The sequence below is a fragment of the Danio aesculapii genome, chromosome 19, assembly GCF_903798145.1.
Source record: "Danio aesculapii chromosome 19, fDanAes4.1, whole genome shotgun sequence".
NCBI lineage: Eukaryota > Metazoa > Chordata > Actinopteri > Cypriniformes > Danionidae > Danio > Danio aesculapii.
Window position 1 is genome coordinate 3,782,518 of NC_079453.1, and position 16,429 is coordinate 3,798,946.

At 35.1% G+C, this 16,429-nt stretch overlaps 2 protein-coding genes across 3 annotated transcripts in view; one reads left to right on the plus strand and one right to left on the minus strand.

Annotated features, from left to right (window-relative positions):
• zgc:86598 (STKc_CK2_alpha domain-containing protein) overlaps nucleotides 1-7,015 on the plus strand; it is a 29,941-nt gene extending 22,926 nt beyond the window's left edge. The window contains exons 10-14 of one of the 2 annotated variants that reach the window (XM_056480199.1): nucleotides 817-918; nucleotides 1,855-1,955; nucleotides 3,815-3,963; nucleotides 4,749-4,838; nucleotides 6,631-7,015. In XM_056480199.1, the coding sequence (XP_056336174.1) occupies nucleotides 817-918; nucleotides 1,855-1,955; nucleotides 3,815-3,963; nucleotides 4,749-4,838; nucleotides 6,631-6,752 (564 nt within the window). In that variant the 3' untranslated portion in view covers nucleotides 6,753-7,015. The remainder of the gene's footprint in view (nucleotides 1-816; nucleotides 919-1,854; nucleotides 1,956-3,814; nucleotides 3,964-4,748; nucleotides 4,839-6,630) is intronic. The other variant, XM_056480200.1, reaches the window with a different exon arrangement.
• Nucleotides 7,016-10,459: 3,444 nt separating this feature from the next.
• On the minus strand, nucleotides 10,460-14,732 carry si:ch211-133n4.4 (uncharacterized protein LOC559260 homolog). Its single transcript, XM_056480335.1, has 2 exons — nucleotides 14,318-14,732; nucleotides 10,460-12,653 (listed from the first exon to the last, which is right to left on the minus strand). The coding sequence occupies exons 1-2, from the start codon at nucleotides 14,627-14,629 to the stop codon at nucleotides 12,165-12,167; spliced, it is 801 nt and encodes a 266-aa protein (XP_056336310.1). The 5' UTR covers nucleotides 14,630-14,732; the 3' UTR covers nucleotides 10,460-12,164.
• Between the last annotated feature and the right edge of the window lie 1,697 nt (nucleotides 14,733-16,429).

Genomic DNA, 16,429 nt, shown 5'->3' on the forward strand with positions numbered 1-16,429 from the left:
GTCTTCATGTCAGAGAATTGGGGTATATGACTTCTTGTTCTTTGTTTACTGCCATCGATTGAATGTAAAAAAACAGCAAAGATGATGGTTTGCTGAAGTGTGATTCCTCTTGCTCATCTCAGTCAGTTTTACCAGTTCCGTCCTATTATGAATCAATGGTGGTAAACATGACGAGTAATAAAAAGCATAAAGCTGATGAAAAATGGAAAGCAATCTGGTGTTAAGCAAATTTGTTCTTAGTTTAGTTTACTCACTCACTGTCTCCAGGATGTTCGCGGGGCCTTAAATTTTGAAAACTAAAATTCTCACCGTAAAAATCCTTACATTTGAAATATTGACTTGTTGGTCGTAGCTCATCAGCTGGGCAACACTGTAAATGTGCAGAGATCTCAGTGTATGCCAGAAGTTATACAAAAAAAAACACTCTTGTTTAAATTAACTACTTTGTTTAAATTAAATATGCTTATTTCAATTGTTTTATTCCTTTTTTGTTATTTAATTCAGAATTAGTCTTTAAATGCAATTTGACAAAATAGATTTTATTTTACCAAAAATTGAGCAGCATGTAATTGAAATAAATAATAAAAGTACTCTTGGTCATTTCTAAATTCTCCACTCACTTTGTGTGTGTATATATATATATATAAAAAAAAAAAAAAATATATATATATATATATATATATATATATATGTATATAGTGAGTGGAGTGAATCGTTACATTCCTGCAAATAAATCTGTCCATACGGAAACAGTGGAAAATAAAATTTGGCTAGTTTGCCGTTTTTCCTAAAGCTCGTGTTGTTTTTCTTCCTCAGATGTATGACTACAGTTTAGACATGTGGAGTTTAGGGTGCATGTTGGCCAGTATGATCTTCCGGAAAGAGCCTTTTTTCCACGGCCACGACAACTATGATCAGGTGAGACCTGCTGCTTTCAGCTAATGAGACAATTATAGTAGATTGCAACTGAATATATAGTTGAAGTCATAATTATTAGCCCCCCATTGAATTTTTTTTAATTTCCCAAATTGTTTAGCAACGAAATTTTCACAGTATGTCTGATGATATTTTTTCTTGTGGAGAAAGTTTTATTTATTTTATTTCGACTAGAAGAAAAGCAGTTTTGAATTTTTTTTATGAACCATTTAACCATTTTCAATAGTCTACAGAAGAAACTATCGTTATACAATAGCTTGCCTAATTACCCTAGTTAACCTAATTAACCTAGTTAAGCTGAAATTAGCTTATGTAAAATACATCAGTGATTTGAATAAAATGCATAAAAATAAATAGTCTAATGTAATATAACAAATAATATAATAAAAATATAATAAAATATTTAAAAGAAGCATTTCAGACAATACAAAAATGCATAACATATCAGTTACAAATATATGTATATTTGACTTTAATATAATACTAGAACTCATTTAACATCATTACAGCAAACAGAAGAGTATCTAATGTACTATCTAGCCTTGTCATTGTGCAGTGTCAGTGTGTGTATAATCAGACACTCAAACAATTTCACACTTTCAGTAGAAATGTTGTCAGTCGTGATGTTTAACTCGTGACTGGTGAACTTTTTAGTTTGCTTCTGACCTTATTTAGCCTCAAACTTTGTTCATTTGTCATTTTTCTTCATTATCATATTGAACAAAATGCATTAGGGTCATAAATGTCTGTTGGCTACAGAGTGTGTTTTCTCTGATAACCCAGAAGCCAATGGAAAACTGCTGCTGTGTTTTTGAGTATCCAGTGTACATCGAATCTGCAGAAACACATGTGGTGGTGTGCAGATGTGCTTCTGCTGCCCTCTGCTGTTTCTGACCTCTTCTTTCTGTTCAACTCCAGCTTGTACGGATTGCCAAAGTCCTGGGCACAGAGGACCTGTACGACTACATCGACAAATACAACATTGAGCTGGACCCGCGCTTCAACGACATCTTGGGAAGGTGCAGAGATATGTGGGATTGTGTTTATTAGAACTGGATGTCCATTCAGATTTAATCAAAATGCCATTGATATTTCTAAACATGAGCAACTTAAAGGGATGGTTTATCCAAAAATGAAAATTCTGTTATGTTATTGGTTTCAAACCTTTGAGTTTTTTCTTCTGTTGAATACACAAGAAGATATTTTGAAGAATGCGAGAAGCCTGTAACCATTGACTTCCATTGTATTTATTTTCCTACAATGGAAGCCGATGGTTACAGGTTTTCAGCTTCCTTAAATTTAATTTTTTTTTGTTCAACAGAGGAAAGACACTCATAAAGATTTATAACCACTTGAGGGTTAGTATATTAATTTTTTGGGTGAACTGGCCATTTAAAAAGCACTCCGTTTCAGATGCATGGAATCATAATATGAAATATTACGTCAAAGTCAAACACAGTGACCCCTGTTTTTATATATATATATATATATATATATATATATATATATATATATATATATATATATATATATATATACATATATATATATATATATATATGTATATATTTATTTATTTATTTATTTATTTATTTATTTATTTATTTTCATGTTTTAACTTCTCAAACACATCCTGTTCTTTCTTCTTTGCTGATCATATTTCTTTCCTGTATCATATTTTGAAACCTTTTTTTGCACAATATTTACTGCATTTTTTCCTTTGTCTTATTGATAGTTCATACTTTTGTAGCAAGTCAATAATAATAAATATCAGCAACTTCAAATAAAATTTTTTAAATTAAGTTATATTAAAGTTTTGCCACTTTTTCCTGTATTTTAATCTAAAATCTACTATACTATATAAATCTACTGTATATCTACAAATGTACGAATTATAAAAGCCTAATGTATTAAATAAAAAAATACAGGAAAGAAAGAAAAAAAACTGCTTGTTTCTAAAGGTTCACCACTTAGAAAGATTATTAATTATCTTTTTAATGATTATTTTCTTGTAGTGTGTCCTTGTGTGTATTCATGCTGAACTGCGCTTTAAGGATGAGCAATTCCATGCAAATGTCAACCTTGCCATGAAAAAAAAAATCAGTTTTTGCCAAAATAGCGAAACCGTTTCTGTGTTGTTGTTTTTTTGTGCAAGCAAGTATTTTACAGTGCTTTAAAAATACTTGAAAATGTCTCCATTAATGTTTTCAAACAATTATATATGATTTACCAAAATCACACAAGTGCCAATTTCACATCTGTCACATCCATAACAGAGCGTTTTCCTCATAAATGCAAAAAATGTTAAATAATATAAAATCAATCATCTTTGTTCTGTAGTGAGCAACTCTTGTCCTTTTGAGTAGCATTATTTCTTTTGGGTTGTGCAGTTTAATTCACAGAATTTCTACAATGTATGTTGTAGACCAGGGGTCACCAATCTCGGTCCTGGAGGGCCGGTGTCCCTCCAGGGTTTAGCTCCAACTTGCCCCAACACACCTGCCTGGGAGTTTCGAGTATACCTAGTAAGACGTTGATTGGCTTGTTCAGATGTGTTTGATTAGGGTTGGAGCTAAAATCTGCAGGACACCGGCCCTCCAGGAACAAGTTTGGTGACCCCTGTTGTAGACTAAACTTGCAGACTTTTTTGTCACATCCATAACACATGTTTATTCTCCTCATTTAAAATACAAAAAAATTTAAGAGGTCGATATTTTTCTGCCCCCGTAACTCTGTGGTTAGTTGTTTTGGAAAATATGAACAGATGTTTCAATATAATGCTAACTTTCTCTGTGAATTAATGTTTTGAGATTTCACTGCAAATGTCAAATCCATAATGCTGGAATTGCTTGGATCTCTCTATTTCTTTTCCCTCCAGACATTCCCGGAAGCGGTGGGAGCGGTTTGTGCACAGTGAGAACCAGCATCTGGTGAGCACTGAAGCTCTGGACTTCCTGGATAAACTCCTGCGCTACGACCACCAGGCCCGACTGACCGCCCGCGAGGCCATGGAGCACCCCTACTTCTGTTAGTTTCTGATCTCTCTGACTTACTCTACAGATCAACATCATCTTTTGCCTTTTGTAAAACATGCTTGAAATATTGAAACACCTGCAAAAGGTTTTCTAGATCAATAAGAGGTTTTTAGGGTCTTAATTTAAGAAAAATCCTTATTTTGTGTTCGACTATTTTGCTAATCCCATTTTTTGTAGCAGTTAAATGTAGTCTTATAAGTTTAATCAAAATCAAATGTTTTACAGTTATTTATAAAACTAAAATCCATATTACTTAAGTTTTTATGTCTCTTTAAAGGGATAGTTCACCCCCAAATTTAAATGTACTTACTTTTCACTCACCGTCAAGCAGTTTCAAGCTGTTTTTTTCATCTGTTGAATACAACAGATATTTTGGAGAATGCTGAAAACCTGTAACCATTGACTTCCGTTGTGAGAAAAACAAATAAAATAGTGAATGGTTTCAGGTTTTCAGCATACTTCAAAATATCTTCTTTTGTGTTTATCAGATGAATGACACTCAAACAGGTTTAGAACAAGTAAATGATGACAGAATTGAAATTTTGGATGAACTATCCCTTTAACTAAACCTCTTCTGGATTTCCCCCCACATTTACTACATTTTAATGGAAACTCTTTCCATTTTACAGGTTTAATTTAAATTATAATGTTTGAAAAGTGTCTCTCATCAATTAAAACTGATTAAATCTATTTTATTGATTTTGTGAATTAAGATTGTATTTTAATGCCTCAGTGTGTATGATTTAATTTTATCGATGTGTTCTCGTGTCATTGCAGATCCCATAGTGAAGGACCAGGCGAGGATGGGCTCCACTTCAGGACTGTCCACTGGCTCCACTCCGGTCAGCACGTCCAGTATGATCACAGGTCAGTCCCACTAATTCCGTCCAGAGAATTTCTGGAACATATTTCACCCCGAAAACAAAGTACATGTTTTTAATGGAGACGTGAATGAAAATGAGGGATCAAGCTCTGCAGTTCTCATAACTGAAATGCTAAAATGCTATTTAAATGATGTTTTAAATCCTTTTAGAAGATGAAACTGTTATTTATTTGAGGTTTTAACCAGTATCTCTTCTGCTCGCTCTCTTCAAATATTATAAAAGCAGATGATATCAATGCAAATAAAACATGTGTCCGTCTCTTTTGAATATAGTGCAAATTGTAATTTATTTTTTTTATTTAAAGCTCCATAAATCATTCTAATATGATGATCTGAAAATTTGGAATTTTCCTTCTTTATAAGTGCATAAATATATGTAATATTTAAAATTTGATATTATAAATAAACATTAAAAGTAATATAATCTTTGCATCTTTGTGACGAAATTTGTAGTTTTCTTTACAAAATCCCAATACTTTGAACGGTTGGTTGTTTGCTCCGATTGGTTTTTATTTTTTAATTGCGGTTTATTTATAAACTAATTTAGAGAGGATCACGTGCTTATGATTGATCACGGCTGGTCCTGCATCATCTACACATCAGACGAATCCTAGCACACTCTAAATAACCAGAGTTTTTCACTTCAGTCATCTTCGTCTTGAAGAATACCCCCTTCCACCCCTACTCCTCCCCCTTTTCCAGATAGGCTGGCACGGCGGCCCAGTGGTTAGCACTGCTGTCTCATAGAATGCCACTGGCTTGAGTCCTTACCGTTTCTGTGCCGAGTCTGCAGGTTTTCCCCGTGTTCCTCCCACGTCAAGACATACATCAACATTAAATTGACTAATCCAAAGTGGCATCATAGACAAACTCTTAGTCGGCTACATCTCATAGCAATTCCTAACTCATTAACAAACAGGGGAGTTCCCAAGACCTACCTGAGCTCAAATTCCCCTCTCGCCCTTCAAATGGGAGGGAGCCCTGGGCTCAAAGATCTTCTGAGCTCAGGGCTCTCTCCTGAGACAGCATGCCAAACATGCTTTATTATCAATCATCAGCTAAATGTGAACTCTTGAAACCGCATTTCATACAGGAAACCAACACAAAAACTTTAATTACAAAACATACACATATTAACTTGATAACCTTGAGGTTAAATGTGACTCGTGAATAAAACCCACAGTTTTCTTTACTGGACTGAAGCTGTTTCTATTGTCCGTGTTAATCTGCTTTGACACAGTCTACATTGTAAAAGTGCTACAGAGATGAATATTGATGAAGATGAACTGAATCAGGGTGTTTGCGCGGTCTTAAATTTAACATTTTAGGTCTTAAAAAGTCTGAACTTCTCTGAAATATTGTGTTGTAGATCTTTTTTATCATTTTAAAGAGGTCTTACACATCGTTTGTCCATGTAAAGCTACACAATCAGGCCAAAACCCATACAATCACTGAGTCCATCCTAAGACGACTTGTATTAGAGGTTTTATTTATTAATTCTATTTATCAATATGCTTCAGTTATCTTCTTTATAATAACATTTGTTAAAAAGTTCACTCGCCTGAGGACAAGCAAGTTAAAATCTAGTAAAAACGACAAGCAATAAAACAACGGGGCCGTTAGAAAAAACCCGTAGCCCTGTATAAGTCTGAAATTTCATTCATAATGGTCTCAAAAAGGTCTTTAAAAGTCTTAAATTTTGTAAAACCTGCAGAAACCCTATGAATTGACACATATAATGTGTGCTTTCCTCTGAACGTGTGTGTTTGTGTCCAGCAGGAGGCGTCACGTCTCTGTCGTCGAATCAGCCGATGGCCAACATGGCAGGTTCTCCAGTCATCTCGTCTCCCAGTGCTCTCGCCACACAGGTTCCTGCCGCCGCCGGAGCGCAGCCCTGAACCTCTGTCTCTCTGCCCTGGCCCACAGTACACTAACCAGACACAGAGACTCACTTAGCTTTCTTTTTTCTTTTTTTTCTCTTTTCATTTCTTTTTTTTTTCCATACAATAATTATATATTGAAGCTCGGACACACAGCAGACAGTTGTTATGTTGCGTCAGTGTCCGGCAGTCTTTCCTGATGATGATGGTGTCTATATAGAAGCCAATACAGTGTAGAAATTCTGAAAAATGGATAATAAAATTTATTTTATATGTCCCTACTTTGCTTCCGTTTCTATTTGAATAATACAAACTTTTTTTAAGCAAGCTTGAAAATGTCTGTCAGGGTTTCCGCAGGGTCTTAAAAAGTCTAAAATTTAAGAAAATCTAAATTTTAGGCTTTAAAAAGTGTTAAATTCGCTGTTCTAGGTCTTAAATATTTTTGCACAGGTCTTATTTTTCAGATATCCATGTAACGCTATATCTAATGCTCATTTAAAATCTTTTTGGTTGGTGTTGCTAGGTTTTCATGGTCTTGTAGTTCTTTATTTCACTACTCCAAATGTAATTAATTACAACTACAAATGAGACCAACATGCAACAGCCAATCAGCTTTCTGTTATTGAACTCTGTGCGCACGGCGAATGTGACGTCATCGCTGTGTTTGCGGAGGTTCGCTTTGAGTGCGCGCGACATGATTTCAGCTGGTGGAGCTCATGAATTTTTTTGAGACTCGGGTGAACAGTTCGCGCTGCGCCGTGTTTGATTTGAGTTGAATATGAAACACTTAAACATTTTTAACAATTCGTTTAGAAATCTTCAATGATATTAATGATATGACGTATTTCCTGAAACTTTCTATTCTCTGTTTATCCGTCTGATTTTACTGTCTGTTTCTTTTGATTGCCCCCTGTCATTTAAAAGAATATCTCAATGGCGATCGCATCAAGTATAAAAGCCTCGTCCGTTTCGTGAGGTGTGCGATGCTGCACCAGGCGAAAGTATAAATCAGCCCTAAGATGTTTGTTTGTTTGTTTTCTGTAGTTCAATGGTGCATCTAACCTGTCTTTAGTACTGTTCCATTTGAAGACATTTATTTTACCACTAATTTTGTGATTTAGCATTTTCTCTTTTATGTGTATGAGTGTTTTTTGATATTCTGATATAGGTCTTAAATTTAATACTTAATGGTCTTAAATTTGACATTATGATATCTGCAGAAACCCTGGTCTGTCAAACAGGTTCCCCTACTACTCGAGTAGATACCAGAATTCAGTTTGAGTTTACGACACGACTGTTAGAGAAGTACGTTTTATATAGTATGAAAGTGAGTAGTATGAATGGATTTCCACCATTTCTCATGATCATGTGACCTACCCGCATCAGTTTGTCCCATTCATTAATTTTCTCGCATTGCATCATTGTAAGTGTTGTCACGATAAGGGAATTCAGTAGTAATCGATACTTAAATTTTAAAAACATCCATTTCCTGCTAACATTTTATGCATAAACAGTGCTGATTTGCCATTGCATTCACACATGCTCAACAGAAATGGCTGTGATTGGCCGTAAAGGTCATCGGTTCACCGAACTCACCACTGTTTACAGGGTCTCTGGAGCGTTTTAAAGCCGTGATTCATCAGTAGATAAACATTATGTCAGTTTATAGCCAAACCGGCTGATCGACAGTGTCCCTGTATCTGTGGTAACACTAAGTAAACAGTGAGTTTGATGAGTTTGACACAATGCTAAATCAGCGCTGTTGAAGAACACGCTCAAATGTTTGTTGGAAATTGATTGGTACCGAATTCCAGTATTGTGACAACCCTAATCATGGGAGACCATAGCATCCATTTGATGTGCACTTCAGAATCTCGCCCAGAAGTAGTAGGACATCCGGGAACTTCGCATACTGTTTTTAAATACTATGAATTCGAACATACTACTCTGCTCGCATACTGTTTTTGCTACTGCTACTGTTTTTGCTGCTTTTGTTACTGTTTTTAATATGGTGTGTGCTGTGGTAATAAAAAAAGTATTTTTTAAGCTGCCACTTTCAAAAAAATGATCACTCACAGAATTTCTATCATATTTTGAAACCATTCCAATAGAAATTGTCTTGGTGACTAGACATAAAAAGTTCCATCAAGCACAGCCCTGCAGAGTTTACTTCAAACCCTGCTTTAACACACACACACACACACACACACTTGTGCTTATGAGGCTGATTTTTTTTTTTTTTTTTTTTTTTTGTATGTGTAATCCCACTAAGATAGACACAAATGTAATGTCAAATTAATGATCTGTCATGTTATTTATGAATTACTATGTTTATTTGGAATATATCTATCTTATTTTGCTGCAATTATTTTGAGCGTGTGACAGCCGAAGCTCCGCCCACCGATTCTACGCAGAAAGCAACGGTCGATTGTTTGGAAGATGGAAGATTTCTTTGGAAGTTCCAGGCGTCAGGGAAAATTTGGTCATTTTCACGTTTTTTAAAATGTATTTATTTGTGTATTTAGTTATTTGTTTATTTTACCGTGTATAAAAACGTGCTAACTTAAGGTAATCTTCAAAAACAATCTCTAACGCAAGTTACACGACGTTCTTTGCGGCAAAAAGGCAACTCCTCTCCTTTCACCGGATGTTTTGAGGGCCGTTTCCAGAAACCATTTCTAACAACAAAGGTAAGATTATGTCTGTGCTAAAGGCTCATTTGTACTATTCGTAACGTTAAGTTTTTTTTACAACACAAGCCAGCGTTTTAAATGTTCACACACAGCATAACGGCTAATATTACGTTAGCTTTGAATGCGAATGAATGCTAACTTTGAATGCTAACTTACTGCTCATAGCCTACATATTTTTTAAACCTATTTATTCATGACCGTGTCCTTTTTAGAAACCTTTATCAAATGTGTCTATAATGAAATGGCTGGCTTTTAGTTTCACTTTAACGTAACGTTACATATTACAAGAGAAAATGTTTGTCAATGGCACTCCCTCGGCAAAAATAAAAATGTGGTTATTTGCTATGTTTTGTAATTTAGAAGTCAAGCTGGAGTAAAGGGTTAAAAATAATACCAATTCCGTTTTAAAATAGTCTTACATGTGGGTCAAAGCTGACAGTAACGTGAGTGCACGAGTAAATGACGCCATCTAGTGGAGATTTTGAGCCGAATTTTGTTTGCTAAATGATTTAAATGTAAGTTTTTATTTTTAATGTTATAATAACCTGTTTGTCATTTACATTGCTGAAATGCAGTTATTCAACTCATTTAGTTCTGCCATTTGTTTTCAGTAATTTTATATCATTCTTTTTGTAAAAATGGTGATAAAGGGTAGGGCTAGATAGATATCAACTTTTCTGTCCTCACAGTATTGTTTAAGCATTATCATAGATTGTCAGTCATTTTACAATATGCTGTAATAGATTTGAACGTGTATTTTTTGTCATGTGTATATATAGAGGCATGGGACGATGTTACTTCTTAATTAGGATGTTTATTAATGTAGCAATTGATAACATTACAAGTATTTCTCAGAGAACTGTACAAAACAACAATGAAAGTCAGTTTACGATAGTCTTTTACAAAAAACTGCCATTTTATTGAGTAATACCTAAAAATTCTGCACGTTAGTCAGTAAATGTGTGTTTGCAGTCGTTTGCATTGTCCTCTTTGGAGCCAGAGGGATGCTGGCATATTAAGACAATGAGATGATTGTGATTTGCACAAAGCTTTATTTAGAGAGAAGGCAGATTACACTCAACATGCACATTTAACATCATATCTGACACTACGTTTTTGTAGTTTCCCATGCAGGTGCTACTAGGCAAAATACAGAGCAAGCTATGGATTCTAGTCATCTTCAAGCTAAAAAAACATCAGGGACCAGTTGCATAAACATAAACCAGTTTGACCAATTAGCAGTGAGTTTATGGTTAACAAGTGAGACATCCGTTTAACATTGTGCTTTTATTTGTTAAGATAATTTTAAAGTCTGTATTCTTACATGGTATTAAAATGACAAGCATATCTATGGTGAAAGCTCTTTTGAAGTTTGCAGTTTATTGTCCTCAAGATTATTACAGACATACATCCATAATCCATAATTTTGCATTAGAAATGGCTTGTTTGGAGTTTTTGGATTGTTCATGATGTGCTGAAAGTCATTCCTTCTAAGTTTCCTTTTTATATTCAATGGATGAACTGCTAGGAAAAATATGACTCCTCATTACACTGCCCTTTTAAAATCACATTTTTATTTAAGAGGCTTAGGATGAAATATCAATACTCCATTCATCATACTCCAGTATTGGGATATTTTCAATATTTTTGACTGTTGAACATATATCGCCAATGTTATATGAATACATGGATTTTTGCTGTTGGAGTTCAAATCAGATAGATCCACCTACTTGTAACTCTTTAAAAAGATCTAAAAAAAAATGAAGACTAACTTTTTAAGACTAGTCTTACATCATGTCTTAACACGTGTTGCAACAAGATTCCAGTGACAAGCAATTTGGCTGTCTAAATCAAAAGTAACACCACACAACATGATACGATACGAAATATTTAAATACTATATCCATTAAATAGCATCCTCTGCACTTCCCAAAGTTATATTCTATTATTACTTATTTAACTAATTTAACATTATTAAAACTAGCCTACATAGGCTGAGTGACTGATGTTTGCACATAATCAGTACCTGAGGGAACATATTATCATATTAGCTTATGGTGTTGCTTTGCTGCAACTTTGCGGAAATAGAAACGGTTTCTAAAATAGAAATTTTACACATTGCCATCGGGAATATTATAGCAATACGTGGATTTTTGCTGTTGGAGTTCAAATCAGATCGATTAACCTACTTGTAACTCTTTAAAATGTTTTGGCCAGCCTTAGATCTAAAAAAAAAAAATTAAGATTAAAGTTTTATAACTAGTCTTACACCGTGTCCTAACAACACGCGATGCAACAAGATTCCAGTGACAAGCTATTTTGCTGTCTGCACCAAAAGCAACATGACACGAAAGAAACATTTAGATACTATAGCTATTAATTTAGATACCAGCCACTGCACTCCCATAATCTAATTAATACATATTTAACATTATTAAAAGTAGCCTACATAGGCTAAGTCACTGTAGTTTGCACATAATCAGTACCTGAGGGATCGTTATCATTGTAGTTTATGGTGTTGCTTTGCTGCAACGTTGCGCAAATAGAAACGGTTTCTAAAATAGAAATGTTGCAAATTGCCATTGTTAATGGTTAGGACAAAACCTCCTTTTAATGTATGAAAAGATACATTATATCATGTGTCGCATGTTGTTAGGACATGGTGTTAGTCGTTTATGCAGCCAGCCCCAAATTGAACGACAATTGCAAAATTAAAACAAAAGATTCTGAAACTTTCTTATTTACATTTGTTCTGAAATAGCTGTACGTTATTTTTCTTTAATTTTTCCTTCAGAAAATTCTGTAATGCAGCCAGGCTTTCGCCATTAAACGCAGCTGTGCTCTTTTCTTCATTTGTGCCACAGTATGCCTTGGTGTCCCATAGTCCGGTATTTTTGTTATAGCAGCAATACGCCATCCACATGTGAGAGGGAATGTTCACTTTGTCGTTCAGCTTTTTGTCGCCAGGTATCACTCCGGTCACCACGTAGGCCTCAACTTTGTTATTGACGTTAATACAGTTGTTATCCATGTGGGTTTTGAAATTGTTTTTCTTTTGATTCCATGTGACTTCATTAAATGTCTTCTCCTGTGGCACGGCATTGGTCAGGGTGAATGTAGACTTGGCTGTATCTAGGTCAACAGCGTGTCCGCTCGGAAATAAGTGGCCCCGGGTCATCTGTATGTTGTTTCTGTAGTCACTGTTCTTAGCCTGGTCATCTTTAAGCTACAGAGCAAATAGTAAAGAAACAAATGGATCGTTAGTACAATTTTATGAATTTTATTGGGCTGAGCAATTTATTGAAAAGAAATCGACATTCAGAACCTATAATCCATCAAATTTTTCTAGGTTGATTTTTTTCCAATTACTTTCCCTACGTGACAGGCTTTGTTAAAGGCTTTCACAGGCTCCGTTAAAGGCTGTGGCTGATTTCTATCTGATCTCTGGTCAAGTAGGACGATGGACTCATTCTTGAGCCTTACTTTGCACTACATTGACTATGATTGGAGGCTAAATTAAATAAATTAATAAGTAATTAAATAAATAAAATAATCGCCCAGCCGTACTAATTGGTAAGATCTCATTCGTTTATTTTAGTATGATTTGCTCATTCCCTAATAAGGGGTAGGGTTAGGGGTTTTAAATATTTGACGTTTTCATATGAATAAAATTGTATGATTTCGTACAAATGAGACACTACACTGACAATACGTAAAATAGTTGTTTCCTTGTGAGATTGGGCTGAAATATCGGTGTTCTTTAAATTTTTAGCTGTTCAGAAAAACGTCTCAAATGTTGCCTCAGAAAAAGTTAGTCATTAATTCGAAGTTTCCTTTTTATATTCGACGTATAAACTTTTAGGAAAATGAAGAGTCCTTATTACACAGTTTTTTTAAATATTAGCATATTTTTTTTATTTAACAAGCATGGGATAAATTATCGAAGCACCATATCACAATTTTTTTCCACCCCAATGTTATATCAATACATATGCCCATATCGACACCTTGTTAAATTGTATTATACTGTTTGATTAAATATTAAAATCAAATACTTTACAGACCACTAGATTGTGGTGTTTTGTTTAATTTCTGATAGATCAGCTGGGTCCAAGTATATTGCTGCAGCCTGGAGACTGCCAAGTGCGATAATTTCATAATTTGAATTTGGAAAATTAACAAATTGCAGTATATTGCAGAATATTGCAACATATTTCAAATCAAAATAATATTGTATCAAGGCCACATAATATCGTATTGGAAGTTACATTCATAATTCATGCCAAGCATCACACGGTGTAAGAAAAAGGTGGATATTGAAGGTGCAAACGGAATTTTGGAAAATGCTAATGTTAGCCTGATAGCAATGAAAGATTACGTCTTACCCTGCATCCTGAACTAATGAATGTGCCCTAGAAAACATCACTATAATGCATCATGTAACTTTTACCGGATAGGAAACTTTATAATACAGTTAGCAATTACAATACCAAACTTGAAAATAAAGTATGCTGTTTGTCTGCCATTCTCTGTTTTAACTGCATACAGGAATTTGCCAATAATGTGATTCTTTCTGCGCAAACAGGGTGCGCAGAGGTACTCAATTACATATATTGACAGCCTGTCGCAATGTTCGGACCGAACGTTTTGATTGGATGAAATTTTCTCGGTCCTACACCTCCCACAGAATTTTAAAATACATATGAATACATTTGGACCACTTCATTTAACTGTTGCTATTAGGATAATCAGCATAACAAAGATCCATTATCACATGTTGCAGCTTTTTATAGTGTAATTAGTAACTTACAGAAGTAAATACAGGATTGTAGATATATTTAAGCTCCAATTGACTTTTTAAAAAAAATACAGACAAAGCAAGAACATTACCTCAGTTTCAATCCTAAATCGAGAGTGTGGCTTCGTGAAATTTCCTTTTCCAGTGTATTTGTAGGCTGAGAAGGTGGGGATTTTATTGGTGGTGTCGTAGAGAGTTGCGAATCTGACCGCGTTCTGGTATTGTTGGCAGATCAGCTTGTAGCGGTTGCTATTCTGTGCTGCTGAATCCTTCAGAATGTCAGGAATCACGGGAGGCTTTCCTTCTAGAAAAAACTGACTGCATTTACTGAATGAATCTACAACATCAGTCTTGATGAATGGAAAACCGAACAGCAGCAGTGCAGAGACGATGGACAGATACATCTTCAATTTCACGCTGATATGAATCACAAAGCAAAACCGTGTCTAGGCTAGATGTAGCAGAGCGTCAGTAGCAGCGTTAGCATCCAGAGATCAGAACGGATGAGGGGGGAAGTGTGGATGAAACCAAAGAGGATGAGCGAGGGGGGAGACTGAAATGGGCTTGTTGTGGATGGTGACCATCTGGTGGTCATACAAATAACAACCACCAAACTGTGTAACAGCCACTGGATTCACTGGTTCTGCAGCATTTATGATTTTGTATTTATCTATTTATTTTATTTTTAAAACATAAATAAATGGATGTTAGATTCTAAAAGAGGTCAAATAAATGAAACATGAACACATTGACTCTATTTGAACTAAGTCCACAGAGCTTCATATATAAATTACAATTGATTACAATATTAACAAAGAGCAGCAAAAGATACAAATATTTGCTTCACAATCCAGTGTTATATGATTATATTAATAAGTTAAAATATGATAGCAAAATATAGACAGACATATGTGCATGTATGGTGTATAGACCGTCATATTGGGGTTAAATAAACACGCACAGTGCTTTTTTTTCAATTTAGCAACATAAAAAACGGTGGACCAATTGGAGCGGTTTTCAGATGGACTGCAACTTTACGTAGGAGTGCGGTCCCCCCACCCACTGAATTGATTGACAGCTGCATGTATTAACATGTCCTGGTAGTCACGTGTATAATCATATCAACAAGAGAGGACGAGCGCAAAGCAACCGGGAATAAAAGGTGTGTTCAGTTCGCTAGGATCATCAATCATCATCAAACGTGATCAAGAGTGAGTTTCACAAGTTTAAAATGTTTTAAAACAGAGCATGTGTGTAATGAATTACAGCGATTTAGCTTAGCTTTACTTCATCAGCACAGCCGCGTGTCAGAACAATTATAAAGGAAGACGCTTCAATCCCGGTTTGTGGACGTTAAATCAGGTTTATTTTGTACATTAACATAACAGATATCCATACAGCAGTGGAGATTAACCTGTATCATGTCACATTTGCGTGCAAAAAGAGTGCAAAACTAAACGGGCGCTCTGTCTGTCTGTGTGTGTGTCTGTGTGTGTCTGCTGCGGTGTGTGTGTGTGCGCGCGTGAACTTTGTGTGACCCTGCAATGCAACTGCACAATAAATACTAATTGGTAAAGTTCTTACTGTAGTATTTCTCACAAACGCTACGTGAGATCTGCTTCCTTTAAGTCTGTCTGTTGTCTGACGCTGCCGAGGGAGGAGATTAAGGCACGTAGAAACGGTGGGCGGGGAGGACTAGCCTTAAAGGAGCAGTACACCAAAACCGCCACCCAGTGAAAAAATGTATAAATAGGAATTTAATAAAAGGTATAATAAAAAATCTGGTGGGTGTTTTGAGCTGAAACTTTACAGAAACATTCTGGAGACGCAAAACACTTATATTAAATCTGAAAAAAGGGCTAACCTAGGTGCCCTTTAAGTAAATGTGTGTCACAAATGGCTGAATCCACTCTTACAAAGTTCCACTGAAATAAAAGTTCACTTTTAGATGTTGGAATACATTTTTTACTCTTTTTCTGTTTCTTTTTTCTTGTTTTTTTTACACAAAACACATATATATTCCCAACATTTTTTTTTTCAAAACATCTTCTGTGTTCAATAAAAAAATAAAATAAAATCAAACTGGTTTGTGACAAGTGAAGTTTGACTAAATGATGACAGCCGTTTTTGGTGAGCTCTCCCTTTAATAAAACATTTGAAAGTGCTTTTAATTAAGTGAAGTTTCACAAACTAATTTCGAGAGG

What these genes read in the sequence shown, in the direction of transcription:
- si:ch211-133n4.4 (XM_056480335.1), bottom strand. Translation starts at nt 14,629, where the DNA reads ATGTATCTGTCCATCGTCTCTGCACTGCTGCTGTTCGGTTTTCCATTC. An exon ending in GATTTAGGATTGAAACTGAG is followed by an intron (nt 12,654 to 14,317) that starts GTAATGTTCTTG and finishes TTTGCTCTGTAG; the next exon opens with CTTAAAGATGACCAGGCTAA.